This window comes from Cololabis saira, chromosome 10 (assembly GCF_033807715.1).
Source record: "Cololabis saira isolate AMF1-May2022 chromosome 10, fColSai1.1, whole genome shotgun sequence".
Classification (NCBI taxonomy): Eukaryota; Metazoa; Chordata; class Actinopteri; order Beloniformes; family Belonidae; genus Cololabis; species Cololabis saira.
In genome coordinates this window covers 18,371,045-18,393,588 of record NC_084596.1, presented here as the reverse complement: position 1 = coordinate 18,393,588, position 22,544 = coordinate 18,371,045, and the positions used below count along the sequence as shown (strand labels likewise).

The following is a 22,544-nucleotide window of genomic DNA, read 5'->3' as shown; positions in this document are numbered from 1 at the left end:
TTTCAGTGCACCATGTGCCTTTATTTTAGAATTTTATTCAGTGTTTTTTTACAGTATCTAATTAAGTGCCTAAAAAAAGAACAGAGTGTAAAACACAAAGTATCCAGACTTTTTGATGGGATTTACATTCTTTGGTAACTATTTGACCTCTTCCCTTCATTACTACGCAGTAACTTCTCAAAACAAACAAAAACACGTCTTAAATACACTTCATATAAATATTTTAGAATATTTTACACCTCATTACAATAGTCACAATTTCACGAACAAGTTGGTCCAAGTCAATAAAAATGATTTAAAAAAAATAAAATAAAAAATGACAGTTTTGTTTTAATATTAGGACACGTGAAAGAACTGAAACAAAAATATTTGGATAATGGAATTAAAAACTGCTTGGAGATGCTGCTTCAGTATTACACGACCCCAGTGAGCCGCTGTCAGATTTTATCAGAAAACGAATGATTCAAATGTAAACATCGAGGAGAGGAGTGAAACGAGCAGAGTCGAGAAACTACATGTCAGATAATACATCTTTCAATTTGTGCTACAAAAACATACTCAACTCATAACTTTGACCTGCAGGTTTAAGACTAAAATAAGGTTACGTTAGCGGTGCAACAGACAGTCGGTTAGAGCTCCGTCTAGAAGGAGTTGTTGTTGTCGTTGTGGAGCCGCGCCACCATGGCCGACACCAGCTTCTCCAGCTGCTTGGCCCTCAGCCGGCCCGTCTCCAGGACCTCCTCGTGGTTGGCCTTCTGCGGGCTGTCGTAGTCCATCACCGCCTGGTTGCTGATCAGCGACAGAGCGAAGCAGCGCATGCCGGCGTGCCGGGCCACGATCACCTCGTGGGCCGTGCTCATCCCTGCATCCAACACACGGGGGACAAGAAGCAAGCATGAGACGCAGAATCAGCTCTGTGCTTCATGTGGACGTGGCAGAAACGCTGAGCTTGCACAGTATTTGGCTGCAAGGTGCATCACGTATAGTAAGTTTTTTTATGAAATTATACTGTATGTAACTATTTGAATGCATATTATTTCTACATGTTTCAGCTTATTGAACAACTGGTGTCATTATTGCTTTATTCCCGATGATTTAACTGCATTGAAGTTGCACCGTAGTCCTTATCAGCTTCAGAAAAATTCAATTTCATCTGAAGATGACGATGTTGGTGAGATGAGAAGCTGCATCACCTTAAAAAAATGTTGTTGTTTTTTTTGGTTTTGTTTTCGTTGTGTTTTGAGGGTATATATTTGGATATCATTTTGTTTCTTTAACAGACCAGCCCCAACTTAGGATAAGAAAGTAATGACATTAAGTGTTTCCTACTTTTTTTTCTTTTTTTTTTTTTGATAAGTTCCCTTCATCAAGAAGTAGGTAGGAATATTATTTAACTATTTAATTATTATTTCAGAGTCATTGATAGAACAGATAGGGTAGTACTATCTGGTATTCTCAATTAGTGCATTGAGTAGAATTTTTGGTTAGTATATTTGGCATGATTATAGCACTATGAAATATGTTTTGGTATGTATGGACTTCGACTTTTTTTTTTTCTTTTTTTGGAAATTGAGTTGTGGGGGTTTGTGTTCTATGTATCTAAGGTATACCCCTCTTTTTGTGGCTGAAAATATAAAAATACAATAAAAAAAAAAAAAAAAAATGTTGTAATTCCTTTTAAACTGCGTTGAACAAAATAGTGGTGGATGGTAGAGGGCTGCATTGGGGACCCGGCGCAAATCTGGCAGAAGCGGGCGGTTTGAACTTTGCTGCGGGTGGGAAACGGCGGCTAAAAAAACCCCTGCGGGATCGGGATGTAGTCTAGCGAAAAGATGGAAATCAATGACGTGGAAAAGAACCTCAAACAAGGTCTTTACAAAACAAAGACAAAGCAAGGCAAGTATTTTGAGAAACTGCATTTAGTGCCTGTGGCGCATTTTGGAAGAGAGACGCATGGAATTCGGGCCGCAGTCGGTCAGCAGCATTCTCTTCCTCCACAGCAATATAATGTCCAAGTGATTCATTGGTTAAATGAAGTCGTTTCATTCGTTAACTTTGTTTATTTTGTGTTATTTATTAGTGTTATTTGAGCCACTCACAGCTTACCCTCGTGGCTATTTGTTAACTAGGCTAGGTCCTACAGAGGCGTGATGATGCCTTGCCGGTGTTATTGAATGTTTTCATTCTTATTTTTATTTTTTCAAACAGAATACCTGCAACATCTGGCTAATTTAAAACAGCCGTTTTGCATGTTGTTTATCATATTGGATATTTTGAAAAGCAGTCTATTTGTATGTGCCGTGTGATGGTGCAAGGTTTTTGATAAAACTAAGTCATTTTTAAATATATTGTGTTGTTTATCTGTGTTCTCACTATCATGTTACTTATTCAGGTCTCTTAGAAAAGAGACCGTAACCTCAATCACATAATTGATGCGTGCGTGAAAAGTGAAATAGCTTGTGCGATGATGACAATGATGCATCTAACTTTCTGTCAGGTGACCTATGAACTGTCAATTATCCATCAAGCTCCACAATGATCATTGGGAGCAGGCGGGAGTGGATATAAACTCTGCAGTTGCGGGCAGTAATGGTCAGAAATGCAGCGGGAGCGGGATGAAGAAAACAGTCATACACTTAGGGCTCTAGTGGATGGAGGCATAAAATATGATGCACAGCTGTGTGTGTGTGTGTGTGTGTGTGTGTGTGTGTGTGTGTGTGTGTGTGTGTGTGTGTGTGTGTGTGTGTGTGTGTGTGTGTGTGTGTGTGTGTGTGTGTGTGTGTGTGTGTGTGCGACTTACCGACAGCGTCGGCGCCTAATTTGTGCAGCATGCGACATTCGGCGATGGTTTCAAAGGAAGGGCCTCCGAGCACGCAGTAGACGCCCTCCCGCAGGAAGTCTGCGTAGCCCAGCTCTGCCCCCACGTCGTGCGCCATCTGCCGCAGCTCCCGGTCGTAGGCATCAGACATGCAGGGGAAGCGGACGCCGAACCTGACGGGAGGGAAGTTTTAGTTCTAGGAAACAACGGTAGTCTGACTCAATGATGGAATTCCTCGTAACGGCTTGGGCAACACTTAAGCAAACAGGGAATCTCCGAGATTTGTTCAGGGGACCATTAAAACCAAAACTGGCCTAAAATACTGTGCTGTAAAATATTTATATTGTTAACTGTTAATAGTTGACATGGGGTGAGTTTAACTCCTGCAACTGCTTCATGTTGGGTCAGCCGTGTCATCCCAGACTAAAGATTAGCAGACTAGTTCAGCAGGTCGTTACACCGTTAAGAAAAGGCTCTTCTCAACCTTTTCAATGTTCGCTGAGCTCTAATCTGGGAGCTACGCAGCAGCTTTTCACCAGTGGAAACGAAAACTGCTCTTCTGTCGGGCTCATTGAGGAGCAGTTTTGTGGAGGAAGCTGCAAAAATGTGCATAAATTACTGGGAGAAATGTGCAGAAGGGGGGTTAGAGCAACAGCCGCATACTTGTAAGTCTGCAATCGGCTTTAACCTTCAATCACGTGAAAAAGAAAAGATATTTGAGACAGTTGCTCGTGTTCTCAGGCCGGGTGTGTAAAGGAGTTCAGCCCGAGGTTGGATGGTGTTATAATCAGATCTTTGTTTAATGAAATCAGGATCCTACAGGCTTGGCTTCTCGTGTTACACTTAGACGGTATTATCAGGAAAAACCACACACTTAAAGGTTGTTTGGAGGCGTGGCTGAGACGAGCTCTTCTGTCGAAGAACAACACAGTGGCACAGTTTAGATTTGCTAAGTTGTATCTGAACAAACCCAAACTTTCAGATGTCCTTTGTCCTCTGCAGAAAATTCTGAGCAGACCATTTAGTCAGATCTGACTGCTTTCACTCTCTGCGCTGAGTAGGTAAGAAAACAATGTAACACAACGTTTTGTGTTTATTTCAAGCTGTATATCAATGTGAGAGTTCTCGATCCGGTAAAGTCCGGCTGATTTGTCCTGAGACATAAAACCAGAGAACTCAAAGAGGCTGAATTTTCTTTCACAGATGACTAAAAGTAAGTCCTTACATATTAAATTTACCCCCCAAAAAAGGGTTTAAAAGCGACATTTTTGTGGTTTGTTGGTGACATTAAACTACCGATGTGTTACAAAGCTGAGCGCGATGCTGACTTTGGAAGTTTACTGCCATGTTGCCACGGAGATCTGAAGTGAGGCATTTACTGAGCACACGTTAATGATTGTAGTGTGGGTGTTGTAACCGAGCGAGAAGAGAGGAGGATGTTAAATAACTGTGGATGTTTATTTATGACTCACAGGGGATTAAATACCCGTCTTGACTGCACAACCGTTTGTGACGCCCAGCAGTCACGCACGTCAAGACAACAGCACCTTCCCACACCTCTGCCTACCTGTCGTCGTTGGGTCCAGCCAGCGGGTTGATGCCAGCGAATCCGGGCATGTTGATGTGGTCCTTGATGATCATCACGTCGCCCACCTTGTAGTCCTGGTTGAGCCCCCCCGCGGCATTGGTCAGGAACATGGTCTCCACGCCCATCAGCTTGAAGACGCGCATGGGCAGCGTGATCTAGAGCACACGGGTGACCATGAAGCACTTGCACACACAGTAACGGTGTTGATCAATGATAATAACGCGGTCTGACCTCACCCCCCATTGCAAAACATAAATGTCCAATTCTAACTCTAAAAATTATTTCCTGCATTATCATGATATATTGTTTCATATTATTATATTAAGTTATGAAATCTCATGGGATGTTTAACTATAGTATTATATTGTTATATATAATAGTATGGTGATATAATTTGGTTATATGTTATAATATTTTATAAAAATGATATATTAGGATATTACTATATTTATGATGCTATATTTATATGATATCATGCTACACCACTCTATATGATAATTATTTATTTGTTTACTCTCGAATTAATATTCTCAATTTATGTATCTATTTTCATCATCTTATTTACACTCACACACGGCACGCACACACACACACACATACTGATGTTGTCTTTTGTCGTTGTTTGCACTGTATGTTAATAAATAAATAAATTTAAAAAAAAGATAACGCAGAATTATTTGCATTAGAGTTGTGGGGAGTTCAGACTGCATGAGCTGACAGGAAAGCAAAATGTGTCCCACTTATTGTTGTATGAATGAATCACTATCTCAATCAGAAACAAAAGTTTCTCAGTCTGAAGTCGATTGTAGCTTTTCTCATTATTAACATCTACTTTCTGATGTTGATGATTTCCACCGACAGCTGAGCGGAGAAACACAGCCACACGAAGCTGAAGCTTAAGTTAAAACAAGCCGTGCAAAGGTGAAAGCTGCTGGTTCCGGATGAACCTTGTAGAGCACGTAAACATCCGAGATAAACCCTGACAACCCACCACAGCTTTGTGTGACCGAGTTCTGCTTTCAGCTGAGAGTTTCGTGGGAGCGACCTTTGGTTATCTTTGTGAGTCAGATTTCTCGTGAAACTCGTCCTTGGGATCAGAGGGAGACGGGAGGCGCTTTAAGGACTCGCCGTGACCCTCCTCAGTGAGAAAACCTAACTTCTACAGTCCTGCACACGCAGATGTGTGTGACCAGGTTGGTCCCTGAACCTAACAGGTACGTGGTTCAAATTTAAAATAAAATCTGAATTATAAATAAAGGCAGGTGAGGCTGGATTTATGTCCGTTCTGAACTAGAGATGCTGTAAGTAAGGGATCATTGGTCCCCCAACCAGACTGCCCTTCCTGCATTATTAACTTAACTCTAATATATATATATATATATATACACACATAAATACTGTTAATGATGTTAAACCCTTTTTTCCTGATCCACCGACATCATAGAGTGACTGTAAAAGATGAAAGTGGCCTCCACCTCCATTCAGGAAATGAAGTTAAATCTGAAGTATCTTCAGATAATGACTTTTATACAAACTCAAAAAAGTAATCTTACTAATCTTTTGAATTATTCATGTTGAAAACCGTTTTTCTAGCAGGTTGATGGCCTTAATCCCTCTTTTCCAAACGTCTTTAAAACAGAGTGTTCATTTTAGAAACGGTAGTCCTACTTAGAATCAAGATGACCATTCTGTGATTCATTTCTAATTCTGGGGAATTTGTTCTCTGACATCACAACTGGGGAAGTAAACTGACTTCACAGAGATTTCTGCAAGACTTGGGTGGGGGGTTTTTTCTTGTTAGTTTTGTGATCCAAGACAAGCAAACTGTGCCAAAATAAAGTCGTGAAACTTCAATTAGACCAACTAACTCAGCATACAAACTCTACTCACCTTCTGGATAGGATATCCTTCATAAAGGTGGAACCTGCCCTGCATGCAAACACACGGCTTCCCTTTTAGTGTCCCAAACACCAGCTGACCGGCATGGCCGTGCACTGCAAGATCACACCTTGTTTAACACTCTCTGTATTATAGTCACACGTGCAAACACTGACAGCTGTGTTTTCTGAGGCCGAGCATACCTGTGCTGCTGGGGAAGTTGGGAATGTCGCTGTACTTGAAGACCTGAGGGTCTTTGAGCATCTCGGCCAGCCCCCCCAGACCCGACCCGCACACGATCCCCACGGTCGGTCGAACCTGCGTGTTGGACAGCAGCCAGTCCGCCGTGGCCCTGCACCCCTCATAGCTGCCACTGACAGGATGACAAAAACAACCGTCAGTACATCATAAGCAGGGCTTGAAATTAGCAGTCGCCACTCGCCATTTGCGACCTAGATTTTGCTGTGGCGAGACATATTTTTGGCTGTCTCGCCACTTGGCGACCTAGAAAAATTATACCACTGCAATCCAGAGGGTGGCGGTAATGCTCATTTTCGTTGGTTGCCAAGCGCCGCTAACGGGTCAGAAGAAGAAAAGTAAACGAGGGAACATAACAACTACAAAACTAAGAAGAAAGAAGCTAAAGAAGAAGCTAAAGAAAACTAAACTGAACAAAGAAACGACATGTGGAGATATATATCGGGGTGCCAGCCACCACCCAAAAAGACAAATGTGTGTGAGGTGAGGAGGGAAGAGGAGGAGGAGGAGGGGGGAACAGCGCTGAAGGCGAAATGGCGCCTCGGGCTCCCCCGCCGAAATCTAACGTTAAACCCGTGAGGAAGTTTAACCCTAATTGGTACTACAATGAGGCTGGTGGGAAAAGACAGTGGCTCGGTTACAATGATGGAGTCATGTTTTGTAACGTTTGCCGCTCGCACGCCTGGGATCAGAAGAGTCGAGCAAGTGCATTCGTCGTTGGCTGCAAATCAATGAAAGTTGAAAGTATAGTTTCACATAAAAATTCCGCCTGCCACCGAGATTGCGTGGCAGTTTTTAAGGCAAAATCGGTGCCGCTGGAAAATACGCCCACACTACAAGCACTGACTAAGCTTTCGGATGTCAACAGAAAGAAAATGCACTTACTTTTTAACAATGCGCACGCCATCGCGAAGCAAGCTCGACCCTTCACAGATTATGTGTGGATGTGCAGGTAAATGACTTTGTTTACGTTATCTGCATAGGGATTTATACTGTTCTTCCAGAATAGTTGAAAGGTCCTTTTACACAGCACATTTGATTGAGAAGAACGGGATGACTGTTATATGGTACTACTATGACTGCTATATAAGTAGTGATGACGAAATACTCTAGTGAAGCAACTTTTTGGTTTTGGCGAGTAAAAAATCTGTTTGGCGAGTAACTTTTTTGACCTACTAGCCACTTGGCTAGTAGGTCAAAAAGTGAATTTCAAGCCCTGCACATAAGGGACTTGGTTATTTTGTTGTGCCTCACATGGGAGCTCAGTCACGCTGCAGTCACGAAACAGGAAATGACCAAATAGGCAGATGGAATTTGTGGGGGGGAACGTCCTGGAATGAAGGTCGTCCCTGCCCTTAAGGGAAAGTTACATGAACACAAATATACGTTTCAAGATGCTATTACTGTGTAAACGGTGACCAAGCATGAGACTGAAATCAACAAGACTCTGCTGTTGTGGGTTTAATGGTAATAAGACTGTTTTTATAGTGATGGCCACGAAGGCAACGCCTGATAACTGTGGTGAGTTTCTGGGAAAAAGTGATAAGGCATGTTTGAGATTTGAGGTCGATCCAGCCTAGCCGGTTCTTCAGGTACAGGTTCAGAAGTTTCAAATTCCCAGAGGGCCAGACACGTTCGGGTGGGTGTCCATTGTGATGGTAATGCTTTTTTTTTTCTTCTAAATTTAAGTAGAATATTCAATCGAAACAGAAAACTATAAAGGTTCAACAACAGCTTTTGCAGCATCACTGGGGCTGATATTTCCTTTTTTTAGACTAGTATGCCTTCCCAATTTGTAATAATAATAATAATAATAATAATAATAATAGAATTGCTAGAATTAAGGGGTTTCTGTCTAAACAAGACTCGGAAAAACTTATTCATGCATAATTTTCAGTAGGTTGGATTATTGCAATGGTATCTTTACAGGCCTTAACAAGAAATCTATCAAGCTGCTGCTGCTGATCCAGAACGCAGAGTCCTTACAAACACCAGGAAACTGGACCATATTACACCGGTCATGAAATCGCTACACTGGCTTCTAGTGAGTCAAAGGATAGAGTTTAAAATCTTACTGCTGATCTAAAAAGCACTGAATGGTCTTGGACCAAAATACATGGTTGATATGTTAGTTCCTATGAAGCTCCCAGACCCCTGAGGTTCATCTGGATCTGGTTTGTTGTGTTTCCCAAGAACCAGAACCAAGCAAGGTGAGGCAGCGTTCAGTTATTCTTCTCATCACCGGTGGAACAAACTTCCTGTAGACCTGAGGTCTGCTCCAACTGTCAGCTCCTTTAAGTCAGGCCTAAAACATTACTGTTTACTGAAGCGTACTCTTAAATTAAATACTTACCTGCTGTACTCTACTGCCCTTACCTTTTAACAACTTGTTCTTTTTATTATTTTATCTCTTTTCTTATCATTTTATTTGTTATTTACTGTTTAATTGTGTCTTACCGCTTTTAATGCTGATGTAAAACACTTTGAATTACCTTGTGTTGAATTGCGCTATACAAATAAATTCGCCTTGCCTAATAATAATAATAATAATAATAATAATGACAATAATAATAATAATAATAATAATAATAATAATAATAATAATAATAATAATAATAATAATAATAATAATAATAATAATAATAATAATAATAATAATAATAATAATAAAACATCTGGTTTTCATGGAGAAATGTTAAGTACCAAAATTTTCTTTTTAATTCAGTGTTGATTTTTTTTTCTCTCTCCTCCTCATCCCATGTGTCACAACCAGCACATGAAGCGGTGATGGATACTGAGCACACGCACCGGTCTGGGCTGTGACTCACGGACTCCTCGGCTGTATTAAACGTGGATGCCGGAGTAAAGGCTGATTTATGGTCCCGCGTTACACCAACGCAGAGCCTGTGACCGTATGGTACTGCGTAGGCTCTGCGTCGATTAAACGCGGGACCATAAATCAGGCCAAAGGGGACCTGAGTGACGTCACGTCTACTAATGGGGAGGTGGGTTTGGAGTGATGTCACGGCGGAGTGCGTTGGGGTTTTTCCGTTGCAGTATTTAGCAAACCGCATATTTTTCGCGCGTTAAAATGCCGCTAAATAATAATTAATGACGATAACGCTTTCTTGTGGACTTAGACCCTATTTTATTTCTGTTTGGTGGGCTACAAGAGAGATAAAGAAATAGGCAATGCCACTTCCTCTTGAACGTCGCATCCTTCCCCGGCAACTTTTAATCTCTGTTAAACGGATGGGGTTATTTCAAACAAGCATTTTATTTTATTTTAATGTAACCTTTATTTACCCAGGCAAGCAATTTTAGGAAAAAATCCTTATTGTCATTTTCAGCCTGAACAAAGAGCATAAGCACTTTGAGCGGAAGGGGAGTGCTAGAAATAAAAAAAACAACGTTATATAAGCATCCATCATTATGAGACATTATAGTAAAACAGATATTATTCAGATCATCTTTTAGAAGACAATACCACATACATGACTGTCTAATTGGAGCCAAAAGTAGCACATTACTGAGGTTAATACATCATTTACGCTCAGTCATTGTGTTAGTCTTTCATTAAAAACATGTAACAGACTGTTTAGAGGGGTATCTACTCACCAAGAAGCAAAGTCGGACATGGAGAGCATGTTGCAGTGTTGCAGTGCGGTGATGAGGAGACGGAGAGTTGTGGTGTTTTATTGTGTCTCGTCCTGGCTGGAGGATCGCTCCGGTGGAACCCCCTCTGGCCCCGCCCCCTTCCCTACGTCAGAGCCGGCAGGCGCTCTGATTGGCTGCAGCGCAGGCGGTGGTTCTGATGTGGTAGCTGGATGCTGCGTTCACGGCCTTCCTTCAAAATGTACGAACACGTGTTTTCAACGGCATAAAAAGTGATGACACGAAAATTACAATGCAGAAGCCGATTCCGTATAGTTTTTTTGGGGGGTAAAAGGGGCAATTTTAAACCGCAAGTCCCGGGTAAGCTAGTAATGTAACGCCTTATTATCCTTAGATTTATACACGTATTCATTTCAATCCATCAACATTAAAGTGCCTCAAAAGAAGGGTATAGCCTACCACTGAAATGTTGTCATACTTTTCAAAAGAAGACTGTTATTTTCCTGTTTTAAAAACCAAACAGTATTGCTTTTAGGAAAATATAGCGTTGCAAGCTAAAAGAAGAAGAGGAAAATTTCAAGACCAATCATGCAGTGGTTTCCTCCACATGAGACGTCTGTGTGTGTGTGTGTGTGTGTGTGTGTGTGTGTGTGTGTGTGTGTGTGTGTGTGTGTGTGTCTGTGTGTGCGTGTGTGTGTGTGTGTGTGTAATTCTTTTTCCTCATTAAATAAATGAATAGATAAACCCTTATTAAGATCGTTTCCGTCAGTTTAGCCTAATGGAATATAACTAGTATATCCAGCAGACAGTAAAGGCAACTCCAGCCCTCACATCCCTCACATGGTTGTATTGTGGTGCTGATGTAATTTCTGACCCCCATAGCATATTATATATTGGCTATATATCTGGTAAATCCATAAGTCATTCTTTTTTTTTTTATTTATTCCTTTTTGATTTAAAATGATTTCATGATAAAAGCAAAAAATGATCACTGATGTGTTTTGATGATATCACTGCTAATAGAGGAAGTAAGATGAATTCTGAGCTGTATGTGGCTATACACTCAGCCAAATGTTACAAAACTATTGTACTTCAAAGCGGAGATGAATAATGACCTTAACATACTGTGAAAGCAACTCAAGAGTTTTTAAAGCCAAAGTAAGGAACAAATGGCCCAGTAAGTCCCCTGATTTCAACCCAGATGAGCATGTTTTTCAGTTACTCATGACAAATCTTAAAGTAGAAAGGCAGACAAATAATCAACAACAGTTGCAGAGAAGTCCTGGGGTCCGTTTCACAAAGCAGGTTCAACAAACTCTGAGACTAATCTTGAACTGTGAATTTCAGGGTTAACAGACTCAGCGTTTTCACTAAACCTGCTTTGTGAAACAGACCCCTGGTAAAGCATCTGCAGATATGAAACAGGAGATTTTGTTGATGAATAAAGCCTCCACACTTCACGCACTCGCTGACTATAAAGTATTTTCAACAAAGTATTAAAAAATGATGAATGGGATAACTACTATGATGTAACATTGTTCAAACAGTTTTGAGTCTGAATAGTTTTAAATGTTGAAGATAAAGGTTGAAAATCTACCTATTGGTCACATCTGGATTATCTTATTTCAAATCCACCAGGGTGGTGTTCCTCATCTTTTCCTAAATTGAGTTTTCTGCTCGGGAGGAGACCCCGGGGAAGACCCAGGACACGCTGGAGAGACTATGTCTCTCGGCTGGCCTGGGAACGCCTCGGACTCCCCCCGGAAGAGCTGGAGGAAGTGTCTGGGGTGAGGGAAGTCTGGGCATCCCTGCTGAGGCTGCTGCCCTCGCGACCCGGGAACGGATGAAGCGGGAGAAGATGAGTGAGTGAGTGAGTGAGAGTTTTCTGCTGCATGAGACATTCACTTGCCAATCCATCATTTTGGCCAGTTTTTTTTGTTGTTTTTACTTTTTATTTTTGTTCTCAGTACAAACATCAGCACATCAAAAGGTTTGATCACAAGAAAAACATGTTCCTATGAGATACATGTGTGTATATTTATGTGACATACTTGATTTATTAAAGAAAAATAAATAAATAAATAAGCAATAGCGAGCAAAAAGAAAATAAATTGAAAAAAAAACAAACAAAAAAACAAACAAACATACATTTAACTAAAGGGGTATAGAGGGATAGGGGCTAGGGTTGTCACTATATTAGTAGTTTCATTATAGGGCTCCATCTCTTGATAAAAATGTTTTTGTGTAACCTCAGGGAGTAGGTTATCTGCTCCATCATAAAGATATCCCAGATCCTTTGAATTCACTTTGGTTCACTGGTGGTTCAGTCTTCAGCCAGTTGATTGTGATACATTTTAATGCAGCAGTTAATGAAATCTGCAATAAATACTTTGCAGCTCTTCCCTCTATGAGTCCATCAGGATCCAGTCCGAGTAGGGCCGTTTGTGGGTCCTGAGGGATGTCAATGTTAAATAACGCCTTAGGGGTCGGTAAACCTCCCCCCCAGAATTGTAATAAACCAGAATATGTGGAGATGGTTACCGATGTATCCACCACAGTTCCGCCAACATTTATCAGTATGTGTTGGACTCATCTTTGCAGTTATCTGTGGTGTCCGAAAGTATCTAACAATAACTTTCCATTTGAACTCTCTCCAGATATTGGCATTGGTTACCATGTGGGCTTCAAGACAAATTTGTTCCCAGTCCTCATTTGATATTTCCTCATGCATCTCGGTTTCCCATCTTTCTTTAATGTGTTTTGAGTTAGTCTGAAAGAATTCCTGGTACAGAGATCGGTCTCCCCCTATCTTTCCTCAATTGTACCTTTGCTAGGTACAACTCCACCCCTGATGGATTTCTAATTTTATTCCAGTCATTATGTTTTGTTAGAAGGTGTCTTAATTGGTATTTAAAAAAGTCAGTCCCTGGGAGGTGAAAATCCTGTCTTAGTTGTTCAAATGATTTGAGAGTGTCTCCCCCACACAATTGATGAATGTATTTGAGTCCATGTTCTGACCATCTTCTAAATCCTACATCTAATTGAGCCAGTGTGAAATCTTTCAATGAGCCAATGCTTGTCAGAGAGCACACTGATTTTGGTAACTTAAATGTGGACTGTATTTCTCTCCATATTTTTAAGGTAGACCGGGTCCATGCACCCATTTCAGTCTCCAAATCCTTCTTGAAAAGGCAGTTCAGATAGAGGTTGTCGGCACTGAGATTTTTCTATATTAAGCCCCCTTGTATCTGTACTTTCTTCAACCCATACTGTTAGCGGTTTTAGTTGTGCTGCCCAGAAGTAGTGTCTAAAATTTGGGAGACTCAGTCCAGCCATATTTTTAGAGAGCTGCAGAATTTTGAGTCTGATTCTTGGTCTCCTACCTTGCCAGATAAATCTAGCGAACAGTCGATCTAATTTGATAAATGTGGAATTTGGAATGGATAGAGCAATCTGGGCAATACATTCATCCGTATGCTCTCTATGTGTCTTAGTAGACCTGCCGGAGGAGATCAGGGTAGCTAACACACTGTCTTCTTTTAAGTCACTTTTAAAAACTCACTATTTTAGACTTGCATTTAACTGATTGTATCATCATGTATCAATTGTACCAATTGTTTGTTTCCTGTTTTTAATTGCATGTAAAGCACTTTGTGACTTGTTTTGGAAAAGTGCTCTATAAATAAAGGTATTATTATTATTATTATTAGTAGAGATAGAGGAAGCGCTGTCCATCTGTCCATATCATCGCCGATTTTTCTAATTATTTTGTTATAATTTGCATCTAGACTGGTCCCTTAATTTTTGAACGATATTTGATGATTATTGTTTGTTTAATCGAAACGCCAACAGTCTGCCTTGTTACCACTTGTTACCATGCTCATAATATTTTTGTTTTGTGAATCTTAGGTTACCCTCTACTTTATCAGAAAGCAGACTGTTGAGTTCCCTTCGTGCCCCTTTAAGAGGAGTCAATAGGTCATTGGATGGTCTCTTTTTGTGTTTTTGTCCAAATTGTTTAATTGTATCTTCCAATTCCTTTTGTCTTGCTTCCTTATCCTTTTTTTTGGCACTCGAAAATGCAATAATACGTCCTCTAAGGTAGGCTTTGGCACAATCCCACAAAATGAGTCGGGATGTTTCAGGAGTGGAGTTTGTGTCCAGAAAAGAGTCCAATCCTGTCCTAACAAAAGCGGTAATTTGTCGTCATTCAGCAGGGACAGTGGTCTATGTCCAAGATCCCATGTCATCAGCAAGGGAGCATGGTCTGAGAGAGTGATTGGGAGTATTTCTATGTTAGTTACTCTGTGAATCTCAGATTTAGGGGTGAAGAAAAAATCAATTCTGTTAGTAGGATAAGTGCCTACATGAATAATATGTAAAATCTCTCTGATTTGGCAACTTATGTCTCCATACATCTACAAGGCCAGATTCTACGGATTGCCCCTTTAACATCGTGCTCATCTTTGATAGCGGAGCCACAGGCGCAGGTTGCCTGTCTAGAGTATGTCATGACACAATTGAGGTCTCAACCCATTAATAGAATTCCACTGCTATGTTGCAGCATGCAATTGAAGATAGTCTTAATAAATGCTGGGTCATCTTCGTTCGGGGCGTATACGTTCATTAAAGATGTCCATTCCATCAATGGTTCCGTTGACTAGGATATATCTACCCTCTGTATCTTTATGAATTGCTGTAGCTGCTGTAGCTCAGAAAACGACGTGGCCTTTATTGACAATTGGGAGACGTTCTGGGGAAAGCCCGGTCTGATTAGAAGAGACGGCATTCATCCCACCCGGGTTGGTGCTGCTTTTGTCTCTAGTAATTTGGCCAGTTTTATTAGACACTCCCCCTGACAATGCAGGGTCCAGGCCAGGATGCAGAGCTGCAGTTTAATACACTTCTCTGCTGCTTCCCGAGGACCAACGCCTGCCAATAAAACTGTAGGATTGCATTATGTAATTGGCGACTCTAAAACTATAGGATTGCATGATGTAATTGGCAACTCTAACCAGGTGCCTTGCAAAATAGAAGTGGTTGCAGTTCCCCGCCCTACAAGAGTTCACCAGGTGCAGCGTTTTGGAGGCGTTGGAGGCAAAATAACCTTGTAAAAATTAAAACCAATGCACATTTGGTACCAATAAGAGACCGAAAAATTAGATGCGGACTACTAAATATACGATTGTTAAGCTCCAAGTCTCTGTTAGTAAATTATATAATTACAGAGAGCAGGAGTGATATTTTCTGCTTAACAGAAACATGGTTACAGGAGGAAGAGTATGTTAGTTTGAATGAATCAACTCCGCCTGGCTACTTTAATCATCACATTCCTAGAAACACGGGCCGAGGCGGAGGAGTCGCAGCAATTTATAACTCCAGTCTCCAAACAAAAATTGAACCTAAGTGCAATTATAATACATTTGAAAGCCTCACGCTTAGTCTGAAATTTCCGAGCTGGAAATCAGAGAAGCCAGTTGTGTTAGTGGTAGTGTACCGGCCCCCTGCTGGTGCTTATCTAGTTTCTGTCTGAATTTTCAGATTTCCTTTCTGGATTATTGATCAGTACAGATACATTCATCATAGTGGGTGATTTTAATATTCATATGGATGTTGAAAGCGATAATCTTAAATTAGCTTCCGATTCTCTTCTAGAATCAATGGGTATCTCACAAAAAGTGGACAAACCGACGCACTGTTTTAATCATACTCTCGATTTCGTTCTCACCTACGGTGTTGAAACTGATGATCTGTTGGTGTCACCTGTAAACTCCCTTTTATCCGACCATTATTTAATAACGTTTTAATTTAATATTGTCGATGTTGAAGTGCAAAATAGGAGGTACCGGTATTATTTTAGCAGATGTTTGTCTGATGAAGCTATTGCTAAAGTTAAGGAGGCCATTGCTCATCTTACGACAGTGGAAAATAGTGAAGCAATTCATAGATATCATGTGACGTCACACAGTACTCGCAGCGCCATCTTGAGGACCGACTTTCAGCATGCCGTCTATCTGTTGTGCCGTGGGATGCGACAACAATAAGTCTAAAAAAACGGGATTGACCTTTTATCAGTGCTTTAAGTGGGCTGTGGGATATTGTGATATTTAAATGTTCTTTTATTTTCTTCCTTTCACTCGTGTTGAAAGCGGGTTGAAAGCGCTGTAGGAAACAGTCATGGAACGACTGATCCAGTTAGTTGAAATGAGAAGTTATCTATGATTCCTCCTCATTTCACCACAAAAACCACAATAAAGTTGCAGAAATAAATAATATCCTATTATTATATAGGTCCTGGAACATCGGACGGGAGGGAGAGAAAAGGTCCTGTAAGTGGGGGAACAAAACAATTAATAAATGCGTGTGGTGACGCAATCAAACAGCAAACAGCGTGAATGAGCGGCGTGTGGTGTTAAATGCAGCCAGCATGTCAGATCATTACTGAGATGTGGGGAAAAAGCAGAGGACACGAGAAATGATCCAGGCTGAGTTGGATTTGGGAAACCGCTTGGTGATGGAGACGGCACGGGACGCACCGCGCAGGAGATCGGGAGCGCAAGATGAACATTTGGCCAGTGACCTAGGTTCTACCTCTGCAGATGTTGATTTCCTTGCTAGTAACACTGCTGATCTGTTGCACTCAGCTTTAGATGAAGTTGCTCCTTTGAAAAGGAGGGTTTCTAGCCACAGGAGCTTAACTCCCTGGTATAATTCAGATATCCGCATGTTGAAACAAAACGTGCGTAAAATGGAAAGGAAGTGGTACCCTTGTAAGTCTGTAGACTCCTATCGTGAATGGAAAGATATTCTAATAGTATATAAAAAAGCCATTCACAAAGCCAGAATAGCTTATTATTCAACGTTGATAGAGGATAACAAAAGTAACCCACGTTTTCTGTTCAGCACTGTAGCCAGGCTGACAAAGAGTCACAACTCTGTTGAGCCGTGCATTCCTGCAGCTCTCAGTAGTGAAGACTTTATGAGCTTCTTTAACAGTAAAATCACGAGAATTAGAGAAGAAATCAACCAGCCGGTTGTGGGTGTTTCTTCAGCTTTAGCGACTTCCCTAGGCTCTGACTTGACTCTGGACTGTTTTGATCCTATAGACCTCTCTAAGCTGACCTCACTCGTCAATAGAGCTAAGTCAACCACATGTATGTTAGACCCCATCCCGACTCGACTATTCAAAAATGTTTTTTCTCTTATTCAAATCAACCTATCCCTAAACTTAGGATATGTACCACAGGTTTTCAAAGTGGCAGTAAAAAAAACCTTCTCTTGACCGAGACACCTTAGCTAATTATAGGCCAATTTCCAACCTTCCATTTGTATCTAAAATTCTGGAAAAGGCAGTTTCAAGCCAGTTATGTGACTATTTGTATAGAAATGATCTGTTTGAAGTCTTTCAGTCAGGGTTCAGAATGCATCATAGCAAAGAGACAGCACTGGTTTGAGTCACGAATGACCTCCTTATGGCCTCAGATAAGGGATTAGTGTCCATATTGGTTCTACTGGACCTCAGTGCTGCTTTTGACACTGTAGATGGCATTTTACTGCACAGGTTAGAGCATGTTGTTGGGATTAAAGGGACAGCTCTACGTTGGTTTAAATCATATCTATCTGACAGGTTCCAGTTTGTTCATGTACAGTACATGAGGTTTCTTCAGAACAGTCAAGGGTCTGTTATGGTGTTCCGCAAGGTTCAGTGCTAGAGCCAATCTTGTTCAGTTTATACATGCAGCCATTGGGAAGTATAATCCAGAATCACGTCATACATTTTCATTGTTATGCTGATGATACGCAGCTCTATTTGTCTATGAAGCCGGATGAAACAGAACCGTTAGTTAAACTTCAGGCATGTCTTAGGGACATCAAGGACTGGATGTCCAGAAATTTCTTGCTTCTAAATTCAGATAAAACAGAGGTTATCATTCTTGGTCCAGAGCATCTTAGGAAGGGATTAGATGGTGTTGCGATGGCTTCCAGTGCAACTGTGAGAAACCTTGGTGTTGTTTTCGATCAGGATTTGTCGTCTAAACCATATGTTAATCAGGTTTGTAAAATAGCATTTTTCCATCTTTTTTCCAAATTAGGAAAATCCTCTCGCAGAGTGATGCAGAAAAACTAGTTCATGCGTTTGTATCTTCTAGACTAGATTACTGTAATGTGTTATTAGCAGGATGTCCAAGTAATTTGCTGAATAGGCTCCAGCTGATACAAAATGCAGCAGCACGAGTAGTGACAGGAATCAGAAGGAGAGACCACGTCTCTCCAGTGTTAGCGTCGCTCCACTGGCTACCTGTAAAATTCAGAATCCAATTTAAAATTTTATTACTTGCATATAAAGCCCAAAACGGCTCAGCTCCGCAGTATTTACAAGACCTGATAGTGCCTTATGTTCCTGGCAGAGCTCTCTGGTCTCAGAGTGCAGGTTTACTCGTGGTTCCTAGAGTATCTAAATGTAGATTTGGAGGGCGGGCGTTCTGCTATCAGGCACCATTACTATGGAACCAACTTCCAATCTGGGTTAAGGAGGCTGACACCACCTCCACCTTTAAAACTAAACTTAAAACCTTTCTGTTTAGTAAAGCCTATAGTTAGTGTTTAGTAAACCTCTAGCTGGTGTTGGTAAATCTCTAGGTAGTGTAAACTCTAGTGTGTTAGAGTCAGTAGTCATAGTTGCAGCTATAGAACAAGACTATAATAGTTAGTCTCAAATATAGCTTTGCGGTAGATATGCTGCTATAGGCCTATGCTGCAGGGGGGCACCGACATGATCCGCTGGGCGGTGCCTTTCACCCTTCTTCTCCTCTCCCTTTCCCTTCCTCTCTTCTCCATTTCCATTTTTATAAATGTCTCATAGCTATCGCTTTGTCCATCGCTCCTGTAGTTTCTTGTGGTGGCCCCCCCTTTTCTCTTTTTTGTGCATGTTTGCAGGCCGGAGCCTCGGGAGATGCGTTCTGGCCCTGCGGTTAGATTTTCCATTGTTGAGATGTATTTCTTGAGAAATACATCCATGAGCTGTAGTATCTTTCCTGTGCCTCAGGTTTTCATCTTTTCGAACAGTCTCAGGGTGTTTGACGCAGGTGAAGCTTTTCTGGCATCGTGACCGACTTTTTTTGTCTTGAATTCAGTGGCTTCCTTTTCCTGCTGTGGCCAGCAGGGTAACTGATTTCTTGCATGCTGTAGGTGATAATGGGTCATATTTTATTCTTAGTAGACTTGTATTTCTCGAGACTGGTCTTGGTTTCAAGAACGGTCTCGAGACCACTTTTTTTGTGGTCTTGGCCTGTTCTTGGTCGCGCCTGGTCTCAGACTCGGATAATTGATATGTCATTGCACACACCAAGGTGAGAGAATCTTGTGATCAGCAGTTCTTCCTCTTGTTAATGTACAGTTTTGTAAACTATTTGTATTTTGCATTTGATTTAATGTTTTGATGCATCTGCATGTGTCTTTATTTAATTACAGTATTGTGTTTATAACGGGCTTGTTTGAATAAATATATGGCATCATTGACCTTTGAATAATATTTGCATATCGTTGTGATTGAGGTTGATTGAGGTTGTTGAGGTTGTGATTAGGTTTATTTCTGTGATGCTGATATACGGTGTAATCTGGCTACTATAATGGTAAATAATGCAAGTTCAAGTCGATAATTTTATTATTAATATTTAAAATTCACGTTTTATCTCCAAATTAAGTCCAATTTAAATCAGTAACATTTACTATTCATTAGACTTTTTGGATGTTCTACAACCCAGGCGACTAAATAACTAGTTTTCTTCAGGATCAGACTTACTCTCACTTGCTTAGGCCTAACTTCTTTGCAGCGTCGTCAGTTGAACCCTTTGGTATTCATAACCGCTCTGCCAAGTTTCTTTCAGTCAGTGTGACTGCTTCTGTTGTTTGAGTTTAAGCAAATGTGGTTTTCTCTGTTTTCTTAAAATTATCAGTGTTTCCTTTGGCTAAAAGTACATGTGTACATAAAGTTTGTGTGCTTGCATTACTGACTGTGCAAGCATACAGTGAATATAGTTGTACCTGTTTGTTTTGTTTTATGAACATGTTTTCTAGAGCAGAACAGAGCAGCCAGTGTTTTGGTAACATGCTGTTATGTAACTGCTGATTAGTATTCACGTAGTTGTCTAGTCTTTATCTTGAAGTAGCAGCCAAATCCTGCAGCGGTCACGCTGCAAACAAATGAGAAAAGAGAGAGAGGAAAAAGAAAAAAAAGGCCTCATGTAATTTCTTTTTTTACCTCCCGCTGAGACGCAAGATCTTATTTTGTAAAATATCATACACCACTGAAAAACCAGTGTCACTATTTACAGAAAAGTGAGTTTTACTTTATAGACTGCCAGGCTGCCTCCGCAAAAAAAACATTTTAATCTCTGCCTTCAAACTATAATATGCTGCTGACATGTGGACAAAGAAAAAAATGGTCTTATACTCCGATGTGACGGTAAGAAAAAGTAAAAAACAACCATAGTTGCCAATGAAACTGTTATGTGGCACCAAGTGGATGAGAACGATGAAGATCTTCCCAGAAGTCTCGTAACCCTTTTTTCCACATCACCGAAACGTGGACACAATCTGATGCCCCCTCCCACATCAGAATATTGATGCTACGTCAAAACTTGTTAGTACAAAGGACCATTTCAGCCATAATTCTGCCAGAAAAATGTTTGTTTGTAGGAATTGTGTTTTGTTTTTTTTGTTTTTTTTACTTTACTTCGTTTTTAAAGTTGATTCGAAACTAAATTAAAACTAAAATTGTTTAAACCAAACCCTTTACCACATGTCCAAAGTGTCTTCCGATGGGTAACTCTGGATAACCTTGGAGAAGAGTAAGAATGGCCCGTGGCTCTGCTCTGCTCCTAACAGCATTCCACTTTGTGCATCACATGCATTATCTTCAGCGCCTCAAGTGTCTCTCGCCAGTGAAGTTCTCCGACTGGGATGTGGGCTCAACAGATCCAAAATATTCTCCTCCGGTCTTTGAGATATTCATATTAATTAGAAATGTTTTGTAATTTCTAGTTATTCTACAATCAGCTATAAAGAGCTGATCAACTGAGATAAAAGTGATCCTTTCCCAGGGAGACGGAGAGACAGGGTTGAAAGAGGGAGGTGTTTTTTCGAATACTAATTTTCATGCTTGGTGCTCAAAAGAAAAGGGTAAAAAGAGGATTAAGTATAGCAAGCTCTGAATGCATCCTGAGGAGATAAATTGCCTATCATTACATGTTACATAAGAAGCAGCAATGACATTTGCTAAATCATACATAATCAATCTTAGTGTAAATATAATCAATATATGGTAGTAGTTGTTTTTTCTCAATTTAAATCCGTGATCACTTCTTGATTTCATTAAATGAAGGCCACATTGACCAAAGTTTACTATTTTGAAGGCAAGGCAAGGCAAGTTTATTCATATAGCACAATTCAACACAAGGTAATTCAAAGTGTTTTACATCAACATTAAAAGCGGCAAGACATAATTAGACAGTAAATAACAAATAAAATGAAATAAAATTATGAGAAAAGAAGGTAAAATAATAAAAAGCACAAGTTGCTGAAAACTAAGGGCAGAGTACCGCAGGTACACATCTCATTTGCCGTTTTCAGAAAGTATTTAATTTAAGAGTACGCTTAAATACCAAATAAATGAAATAAAATGATAAGAAAAGAGGTAAAATAATAAAAAGCACAAGTTGTTAAAAATAAGGGCAGTAGAGTACAGCAGGTAAGTATTTCATTTCAGAGTACGCTTCAGTAAACAGTAATGTTTTTATCCCTGATTTGAAGGAGCTGACAGTTGGAGCAGACCTCAGGTCTACAGGAAGTTTGTTCCACCGGTGAGGAGCAGAATAACTGAATGCTGCCTCACCTTGCTTGGTTCTGGTTCTTGGGAACCACAACAAACCAGATCCAGATGAACCTCAGGTCTGGGAGCTTCATAGGAACTAACAGGTCAACCATGTATTTTGGTCCAAGACCATTCAGTGCTTTGTAGACCAGCAGTAAGATTTTAAACTCTATCCTTTGACTCACTGGAAGCCAGTGGAGTGATTTCATGACCAGTGTAATGTGGTCCAGTTTCCTGGTGTTTGTAAGGACCAGCTGCAGCTGCCTGAAAAATGTCTTGGTAAGGCCTGTAAAGATGCCATTGCAATAATCTAATAATTAAGTAAGGACTAGTTTTGGCCCATAAAATCGTTGAGGGACGGGAGTAATAAATCAGCAGACGTTTCGGTATGCTTGTGTACCTCAGTAATAATTTAACCAGACCTCTGTGTCCCCTTTCTGGGTCTTGGTTGCTATTGTTATTGTACATCATTGTCAGGGTTCGATTGAGGTAAGCAACTAAAAAAAGAAAAATCC

General features: G+C 40.5%; 1 protein-coding gene across 1 annotated transcript; it reads right to left on the bottom strand.

The window, feature by feature from the left end:
• LOC133452524 (purine nucleoside phosphorylase-like) lies at positions 1-10,274 on the bottom strand. Its single transcript, XM_061731896.1, has 6 exons — positions 10,161-10,274; positions 6,488-6,657; positions 6,297-6,400; positions 4,386-4,561; positions 2,801-2,991; positions 1-862 (listed from the first exon to the last, which is right to left on the bottom strand). Exons 1-6 carry the CDS (start codon positions 10,187-10,189, stop codon positions 642-644), a joined length of 891 nt encoding a protein of 296 aa, XP_061587880.1. The 5' UTR covers positions 10,190-10,274; the 3' UTR covers positions 1-641.
• Positions 10,275-22,544: the final 12,270 nt, after the last annotated feature.

What these genes read in the sequence shown, in the direction of transcription:
- LOC133452524 (XM_061731896.1), bottom strand. Translation starts at nt 10,189, where the DNA reads ATGCTCTCCATGTCCGACTTTGCTTCTTG. An exon ending in AAGGATATCCTATCCAGAAG is followed by an intron (nt 4,562 to 6,296) that starts GTGAGTAGAGTT and finishes CGTGTGCTCTAG; the next exon opens with ATCACGCTGCCCATGCGCGT. An exon ending in GCTGGACCCAACGACGACAG is followed by an intron (nt 2,992 to 4,385) that starts GTAGGCAGAGGT and finishes CCCTCCCGTCAG; the next exon opens with GTTCGGCGTCCGCTTCCCCT.